Genomic DNA, 10,122 nt, shown 5'->3' with positions numbered 1-10,122 from the left:
CCTTTGATTTGGCATTGATAGTTGCGAGCTTCCAATTGATATTGATAACTAACGAGATCACGCCCAGTGGTAGTGGCGTTGATAGATTACGAATTTTATTCCTGTGGTTCCCTGTTTTGATAAACAGGTTGAGGATCGTGCCCTTTGATTTGGCATTGATAGTTGCGAGCTTCCAATTGATATTGATAGCTAACGACATTGCTCCCAGTGATAGTGGCATTGATAGATTACGAATTTTATTCCTGTGGTTCCCTGTTTGGATAAACAGGTTGAGGATCGTGTCCTTTGATTTGGCATTGATAGTTGCGAGCTTCCAATTGATATTGATAACTAACGAGATCACGCCCAGTGGTAGTGGCGTTGATAGATTACGAATTTTATTCCTGTGGTTCCCTGTTTTGATAAACAGGTTGAGGATTGTGCCCTTTGATTTGGCATTGATAGTTGCGAGCTTCCAATTGATATTGATAGCTAACGACATTGCTCCCAGTGATAGTGGCATTGATACATTACGAATTTTATTCCTGTGGTTCCCTGTTTTGATAAACAGGTTGAGGATTGTGCCTTTTTATTTGGCATTGATAGTTGCGAGCTTCCAATTGATATTGATAGCTAACGACATTGCTCCCAGTTATAGTGGCATTGATTGATCACGGATTGTATTTGTGTGGTTCCTTATTTTGATCAAACAGGTTGAGGATTGTGCCCTTTGATTTGGCATTGATATTTGCGAGCTTCCGATTGATATTGATAACTAACGAGATCACGCCCAGTGGTATTGGCGTTGATAGATTATGAATTTTATTCCTGTGGTTCCCTGTTTTGATAAACAGGTTGAGGATTGTGTCCTTTGATTTGGCATTGATAGTTGCGAGCTTCCAATTGATATTGATAGCTAACGACATTGCTCCCAGTGATAGTGGCATTGATAGATTACGAATTTTATTCCTGTGGTTCCCTGTTTGGATAAACAGGTTGAGGATCGTGTCCTTTGATTTGGCAATGATAGTTAGGAGCTTCCAATTGATATTGATAGCTAACGACATTGCTCCCAGTGATAGTGGCATTGATAGATCACGGATTGTATTTGTGTGGTTCCTTGTTTTGATCAAACAGGTTGAGGATTGTGCCTTTTGATTTGGCATTGATAGTTGCGAGCTTCCAATTGATATTGATAGCTAACGACATTGCTCCCAGTGATAGTGGCATTGATTGATCACGGATTGTATTTGTGTGGTTCCCTGTTTGGATAAACAGGTTGAGGATCGTGCCCTTTTATTTGGTTCCATAGTTACAAGACTGTATCCGTGTGTTGACATTGATAGTCTAGAGAATGTGAGTTGTACCTGGATAGAAACGTTCTCAGAAGCTGTTATGGAGTAGGCATTTACTACATATATACAGTAATAACCAGAATACAATGGACTAGGAAGATTGCATGATTTTATTACCTAAGTGTGTTTGACGCTGTTACTTTTTAAATCGCAAATTTAGTTTAGTTGGTCTGTTATCACTACTAAATTGTTGAGTTTTAGACTCATTGTACTTTTGAAAGTTGTAACTTGATTCTAAAAGTCGTCTTCATATTTCAAGAGTTACAGGTCGTCTTCTTAATTCAATCTTGTCGTCTTCATATTTCAAGAGTTTCTTGGTTCTCTCTGTTAATAAAGTAAAAATCAAGTTGTATATACATACAATAAAAGAAATTAAAAACTATCTGAGTGCTGAATTTTGTTTCTGTATAAAGTATTTAAATGTTGTAATATAATGATAATAATGTAAATATTGTAATTTTTAACTATTACCATATTATTCATTCAATTATATTCATCATTTATCTCTTTTGAAAAATTATTTTTACGAATCTATCAGAAGAAATTTAAGTCAAAGTTTTTGCCTATTGAATTTAAATATTTTTTTGCCCCCCACCCCCACACTTCTCCTTTCTTAGACCCGCCACCCCTTACTTAAAACACCAACATAAAAATGTTACAAAGTAGGCATTTCCAATATGGAAGAAATAATTTTTTTTAATTGTTTTTAAACTATTTTTTCTTAGGAAAATATATAAAAATTTATTTACGAGATATGACAAAAAATCTAAAAATCTTTTTTGATCTTGTGTCTTACAAAACATGACATTAGAGATGTTTGAGATCGTCTTTGCATTCAAAATTTAGAATTTGAGACGTTTAAAACTATTTAGAAGAATTTTGCCAAAATCTGGGTTTTAAATATCTTTATATGAAACTTTGAAACTCCTGTAGAGTATGGCTCTATACTATGCAGGAATAATATAATGTAATATTTATTATTTGAATATTTCCCAAGTTTAAACTCCTGTAGAGTATGGCTCTATACTATGCAGGAATAATATAATGTAATATTTATTATTTGAATATTTCCCAAGTTTAAACTCCTGTAGAGTATGGCTCTATACTATGCAGGAATAATATAATGTAATTTTTATTATTTGAATATTTCCCAAGTTTAAACTTCTGATATAAAGGAATGTAAAGTATGTAAAGTATGCATGACTTTCACCTGTTTCAAGTGCTAAACAAATATTATAAAGAACAACAAGTTGAAAGCCTGAAGTTAGAACCAAGAATAAATTATCCACAAAAAGTGACATGAATTTGACAAGTGTGTCTGACAAGTGGTGAATTGATGGCGGATTTCTATGGAAGTGGAAAGGAGTGCCCCCCTGGTGTTAAAAGAATGAGAGGTAGTCCTACTGTCAACCCTGTATATTAATCAACCTTTTGTCCAGGGTTCGCTAATATCATCAGTAATAGCGTGGAGCTAGGGAACCAACATTTCAAGGAGGGGGGGGGAGGGGGGGAAGGCGGAAGGGGGAATTGTCAATTTGTCAAATCTTCATAGAAACACACATGAACAACAAATACAGTTGAGGGGGTGCAAATATATACTTAAGTAATTTTAGCTGCATTTTTAAACGTGGAACTTAATTTTTGACATTTTGCGATAATTATAAATTATTTGTTCATTCTAACTTCTACATAATTGATCGAAGAAGAAAAGTGTACAGTTGTTCAGTTCAGTAATAATTACAGTGTCCATTTTGTAATTTGTACACTTTGTAGAAAGTTGTTTATGGATTTCACGGATTTTCAAAGCATTGAATCATTTGTCCTTCTAAACTTAGGATGCAGATGATACACATGATTGGATAGTGGTATATTGGATAGTAGTTGATTGGATAGTAGTAGATTGGATAGTAGGTGATTGGATAGTAGTAGATTGGATACTAGGTGATTGGATAGTGGTATATTAGATAGTAGTTTATTGGATAGTAGTAGATTTGATAGTAGTGTATTGGTTAATAGTTGATTGGAAATGAGTTAATTGGAAAGTAATAGATTGGATAGATAGTAGATTGGATAGTGGTTGATTGGAAAAGAGTAGATTGGATAGTGGTTGATTGGATATAAGTTGATTAGATAGTGGTTGATTGGGTAGTAGTTGATTGGGTAGTAGTGTATTGGTTAATAGTTGATTGGAAATGAGTTAATTGGAAAGTAATAGATTGGATAGTAGTTGATTAGATAGTAGTTGGCTGGATAGTAGTTGATTGGATAGTAGTTGATTAGATAGTTGTTGATTGGATAGTAATTGGTTGATTGGTTAGTTGGTTGGTTGGTGGGTAGGCTGGTTGGTTGACTGGTAGGTTGGTTGGATGTCTGCTTGGTTAGTTGATTGGTTGGTTGGTTGATTGGTTGGTCGGTTGGTTGGTTGGTTTGGTTGGGTGATTGTGAGGTTATTGAGTACTTGGGAAGTTGAGTCAGTGTGCGTTTTATTGGTTGTCTGATTTGGGTAGTTGGGTAGTTCTTTAGTTTCTCAGTTAATTGGTCGGTTGGTTGGTTGGTTGGTTAGTTGGTTGGTTGATTGTTTGGATGGTTGAATGCAATATTTGGTGAGTTGGTTGTTTGGTTAATTTTCATGTTGGTTGGCTGGTTGATTTTGATGTTGATTAAATAGATGGTTGCATTGTTGGTTGGATTATTTATTGATTGGTTGGTTAGTTGGTAAATTAAGTAAATATTTGTTTGGTTGGTTGGATGGTTAATCTAAAAGGATTGTTAGTTTATTAATTGGTTGGTTGGTTGGATTTTTTATTGATTGGTTGGATAGTTGGTTAATATATTAAAATATTTGGTTGGTTTGATGGTTGGTTGCTTGGTACGCCTTGGTTGATTATTTGAGTGAGATATTTGAATGGTTAGTTTGAATTGTTTGTTGGTGGTTAGTTGGTTGTTATGTGGTAGGTTGATTGTTTGCTTAGTTTGTAGTTTTGTTGTTAGTAGGTTGGTTGATTGGTCCGTTGGTTGTTCTGTGGTTAGTAGGTTGATTGATTGGTCCGTTGGTTTTTCTGTGGTTAGTAGGTTGGTTGATTGGTCCGTTGGTTGTTTTGTGGTTAGTAGGTTGGTTGATTGGTCCGACAGTTTGGGTCGTAAGAAAATCTTATTTTCCTCTATTAAGAACAAAATAAATTACAAAATAAATACCCTACCACGAGCCTTTAATTTAGGAAAATGACTAAGCTTGTTTTTTTCACTTCTAAAAGCGCAAATGCCGAAAAATAATATGGAGAAGGCTGATAATCCTTATAAATCATTTTTAAATATCCAACTGAAGTCGTTATTTCTAAACTGTTAACTTAACATCGGCACGGAATAGTCTTTGCAAAGATATTCGCACAGTTAATGAGCGGAAAATGCAATTTTCTGTAACTGTGCAAAAGTTCAATGAAAAATTTCACAACCATATATATAAATATTTGTATATATGAACCACAGTGAACCAGGCACAAAGACATCTATATAAAGGATGACACAAAAAAAGTGTGACTAGCGGCGTTTGGTGCAAAATTGTACCTTTTTTGTATGGTATTTTTTCAATATTTTTCAGATTTTTTTTCAAATAGACAAAAAAATGCTCAACACTTTTTTCTCTCAAAATCAAAAATTTAGAAAAGCAAAAATCCAGAAGAGTTGCACACAAAAAGGTACAATTTTGCACCAGACGCCACTATTCACACTTTTTTTTACTCACCCTGTATAGTAAATGTTTTTCTTAATTCGGTTTTTTAAAGTGTTTTTATATTCCACGGACAACGTCGGGCACTTCGACAAGTAATTATAAAATAAATGTATACATTCAATTTGTTAATGCAGTGTTAAAGTAATTGTGAAAATAAGTGTTACAAGTAGTTGAGACAAAATGTGTTGAAAGGGTTGAAAAGGGTTAGTAAAGGGAGACTTAAATAAAACCCTAATATAATGTTTAAAGTGGGGGATAAAGGGAGAGTTAAAGGAAGTTTTAGTATGAGTATTAAACGGAGTGTTAAAGGGAGTGTTAAAGTGAGTATTAAAGGAAGTTTTAGTATGAGTATTAAAGGGAGTGTTAAAGGGAGTGTTAAAGGGAGTGTTAAAGGAAGTTTTAGTATGAGAATTAAAGGGAGTGTTAAAGGGAGTGTTAAAAGGAATGTTAAAGGGAGTGTTTAAGGAAGTTTTAGTATGAGTATTAAAGGGAATGTTAAAGGGAGTAATTGAGTGAGTGTTAAAGGGAGTGTTAAACTCAGTGTTTAAGGAAGTTTTAGTATGAGTATTAAAGGGAGTGTTAAAGGGAGTGTTAAAGTGAGTATTAAAGAGAGTGTTAAACTCAGTGTTTAAGGAAGTTTTAGTATGAGTATTAAAGGGAGGGTTAAAGAGAGTGTTACAGGGAGTGTTAAAGGGAGAGTTAAAGAGAGTGTTAAAGTGTGTGTTAAAGGAATTCTTAAAGGAAGTGTTAAAGGGAGAGTTAAAGGGAGTTTTAAAGAGATTGTTAAAGGGACTGTAAAGGAAAAATTAAAGGGGGTATAGGCTGAAAGCTAATCACTTTAGCTCTTGATCGCGACCCATGAAAGTTTTTTCTGATGTTCCTGTCTCGAGAAATTGATATAAAACTGTGTTAAAATTATGCGAAAGTACATATATGTAAAATTGATAAAATCTTAAACTTAAATCACGTGACCAGAAATATCACCAATGGCAGAGCAGTATACTGAACACGTGTCTCCGCCTGTATCACGTGACTACTTTACTGCACTGCCATTGGTGGAATTTCTGGTCAAGTAATACGGACGTATGAATAATATTATGAATGAAATCTATTAAAAATAGAAATAACAAATATAAAAGTAAACCTAATTTACAATTAGCTTTCTCTGGGATATCATCGTTTTCAGATTGGTTTACTTGCTGAATTTGATCTTTTTAAACCCACTACTTTTATACAAAATTGTATATATATTAATTTTCGTATAAACTTGACAAAGTTGATCAATATCTCGAGAAAGGAACATCAGATATATCTTTCATGGGTCGTGATAGAGAGCTTTCATCCTATACCCCCTTTCATTTTTCATTTACAGTCCCTTTAAAGAGAGTGTCAAAGGGTATAATAAAGGGAGTGTTAAAGGGTGTGTTAAAAGAAGTTTTAATGGAAACTATCTTGTGAAGGGAGCTTTAAAGAGATTTTTAAAAGTGTTTTATCTTAAACATCAAATATTATATTTTTATCAGACCACCTTCATAATCATTATAATTTTAATAGATTTCATTCATAATATTATTTATACGTCCGTATTACTTGACCAGAAATTCCACCAATGGCAGTGCAGTAAAGTGGTCACGTGATACAGGCGGAGACACGTGTTCAGTATACTGCTCTGCCATTGGTGATAGTTCTGGTCAAGTAATACGGACGTATAAATAATATTATGAATGCAATCTATTAAAAATAGAAATAACAAATATAAAAGTAAACCTAATTTACAATTAGCTTTCTCTGGGATATCATCGTTTTCAGATTGGTTTACTTGCTGAATTTGATCTTTTTAAACCCACTACTTTTATACAAAATTGTATATATATTAATTTTCGTATAAACTTGACAAAGTTGATCAATATCTCGAGAAAGGAACATCAGATATATCTTTCATGGGTCGTGATAGAGAGCTTTCATCCTATACCCCCTTTCATTTTTCATTTACAGTCCCTTTAAAGAGAGTGTCAAAGGGTATAATAAAGGGAGTGTTAAAGGGTGTGTTAAAAGAAGTTTTAATGGAAACTATCTTGTGAAGGGAGCTTTAAAGAGATTTTTAAAAGTGTTTTATCTTAAACATCAAATATTATATTTTTATCAGACCACCTTCATAATCATGGGCGCTATTAAGTCGCCATTTTTTCTTCGCTTTTTTTTCGTGGATTTTTCTGTTTAGATTGTTAAATTTTTATAACAAATAAATAAATATTCGACCGTCCATAAAACTATTCTTGGGGAATTTTAATTTACCTTTGAAAAATCTTTGGACGCGACCTGATCAGTGATTTTGGCGTGATTGGATACAGACAAACAAGCCAGACGTATTTTTATCAGATGTTTGATAGATAAATTGAAAATTTTGACCTATCTGATTCGTACCTGATTCTATCCCTCTCCTCTCTGGTATCTTTTATCACGCTGACCGTCAAGGGTTGAACTGTTATCTCTCGAACTGTATAATCCTTCTCCGAGTACCCTGCAGACTGTAGAATACTGCGGTTCATATTTAACCCATCTATCTCATCCAATGTGTAGGTTTTAATATGATTTCCAACATCTTTCAGACTATAATCTTTAACTGACGGTTCAGGCGAATAATTTTTCACCGAGGAGTCTAAGAGGTAATTTTTAACTAGAGGCTCAGCTGATATATGCCTTAACAGTGGCTCCATATCTTTCACATAATCCTTCACTAAAATATCTTGAGAGTAATCCTTCCCATCCCCCCGTCCACCGGGTCCAGAATCCCGAAATAACTCTGGTTGAAACTCTGAATCCCTATGGAAGACTGTATCTCTTGGTAGAGGTAAAAACTCTCTAGCAAACTCCTTGGTAGGGTTTAGATCCCTAAGATTGATATCTTTCGAATAATGATCTCTAGGATTTAGTTCTCCTAGGATGAATGCCTCGAGGTCCCTATAGTCCAGCTCTATGTATTCCCCCTCCTGTCGGTTCAAGGAGGGGTCCTGGGGCTCCATAGCTGGGTCCCTGTACACACTACAACTAGATATAGGGATTAGAAAAACTAGAAATCAGTAAAAAAAAAACGTTTTAAGAACTTTTATATTAAAAAATTGGGGGAAATATTTCACAAGGAAATGGTTAAAAAAGAGTTTAAAAAAGGGTCGATTTAAAAAAATTTAGGGGGAATTGAAACCTAAAAAAAGGAAGTTTGAGCAATGGAACGAAAGTTTTTAAACCTACACATTTCTAAGTAAAAAGTTAACCTAAATAATTCTAAGAAAGAGTTTAGATAACTTTCGAGAATAAGAAACAAAAAAAACGAAAAAGTTTTAAAACGAAAACGAAAAAAAATCGAGAAAACAAGGAGGGGAATTCCAATGTTTTTGAAAGGAGAAACATCAAGGAAGGCAAAAACTAGGATTGAATGAAAATTGTAATGTAATTCTTTACCTTAATGAAAAGGGAAGGGGNGGGGTTACGGGGTGCTGAGGGGTTCAAAGAGAGAGATTACTTGGTGCATGAAAACTGCAAATTCACTCTACTACATATTAACGGGAGAAATGTTAAGAGGAAAAAATTAATTATTTTCATTAAAAACAATTTTGTAAAGCTTTGATTGTAATGAGACATTTAAAGATTATAAGAAGAAAGTTGTGAAAATATAAGAAAGTATTCATAAATTGTGTATTCTATTTTAGGGGGTGTGGTCCTCCATTTATAGATGCCATGTGTTCGATCAACAATGGTACATATTTAAAGTTTGTCTGATCATCGACACCGGAGAAATATTTCTCGCTAAAATTGTGTCAAAACTACACCGGGAAAATGCAACAAAAAACTTTATATTTTGTTAAAACATCTTAATAGCCCATTGCGGTTTTATAAAAGAATTGAGTCTTTGCCAAAAACTTATCAAAACTTGAAATACTTGAAAACTTGAAATAATGTCTACACCGTCCTTTAACGTTCTTGAATCAAAGCAAGGTGTTCACAAATTTTGCTAAATCCGGAAACGGACGTTAAAGCGTGAAACGAATTAATGATTCAATAATAGATAAATCCGGTGTTATTGCGCCTAGAGCCAAGGATGGCATATACCATCTATTTCAAGCCACACTCACAAACATTTATTTTAAGGAAAACAAAAAAAGAAACTATTATATTAATTTGTTATTGAAACTTTAAAAGGAATATGTATAAAATATTTGAAATAAGGATTAATCGTATATTATCTATAACTTAAAGTTATATTCTTTTAAAAATAGATTTTGAGATTTACAAACCCCGCATTGTCTTGATTTCTTTTCAACCCCATTTCCTAATGTTCTAATTTCAAGAACCTTTTTATATCTTTTGGGTTGCATGATATAACACCCCTTAATAATAAATGCAAGAAATAAAAGTGTTTTTGTTTTCTTGAAGTTCAACGCGTCGTGTAGAGGTATCGTAATCCTATTTACCAACCTCTACCTCCCCTCCCACATTGTTAAAAGAAGTTTTAATGGAAACTATCTTGTGAAGGGAGCTTTAAAGAGATTTTTAAAAGTGTTTTATCTTAAACATCAAATATTATATTTTTATACAATTACAAGGATGAACCATACTGGGCAGAACATTGTTGATATTGGGCCATTGGCTAAATATATTATATTTCCTATAGATTTTACATGTTCAAAGTAACTCAACACTTACCACAAACTAGAATATTTGCAACCTGATCGTGAAAACCTTTGAAAATATTAAAGCTAGCAGTTCATTGTTTAGAATATTTAAAGTAAGTTCACAAAATCAGAATTGAAAATATCCGATTCAGGGAATTAGTTTCAGACAGCTACACAGAGACCTTAACGAAGAAGAAAGAGACAGCGTAGTTTTAAATATTATAAAACATGTTCTCTTTACCATGATTTAAAAACTTCTTTCTGACACCTCAATATTCATAAATATTTAAATAAATTCTGTTATTTACCTTTCTCTCAGTCCAATGTGTGTACATAAGCGCTCATAGTCTCTACCCTCCCCCTGAGAAACAGTTTGCCTATTTACCCC

At 33.5% G+C, this 10,122-nt stretch overlaps 1 protein-coding gene across 1 annotated transcript in view; it reads right to left on the bottom strand.

Annotated features, from left to right (window-relative positions):
* Positions 1–10,122, bottom strand: part of LOC111703625 (uncharacterized) — a 21,739-nt gene that overhangs the window by 8,804 nt on the left and 2,813 nt on the right. The window contains exon 2 of the mRNA XM_023475623.1: positions 7,489–8,097. Coding sequence (XP_023331391.1) covers positions 7,489–8,097 — 609 coding nt within the window. The remainder of the gene's footprint in view (positions 1–7,488; positions 8,098–10,122) is intronic.

The sequence above is a fragment of the Eurytemora carolleeae genome, unplaced genomic scaffold (assembly GCF_000591075.1).
Source record: "Eurytemora carolleeae unplaced genomic scaffold, Eaff_2.0 scaffold524, whole genome shotgun sequence".
NCBI lineage: Eukaryota > Metazoa > Arthropoda > Copepoda > Calanoida > Temoridae > Eurytemora > Eurytemora carolleeae.
The sequence above is the reverse complement of the archived record's forward strand: the minus strand, read 5'-3'. Positions and strand labels throughout refer to the sequence as shown.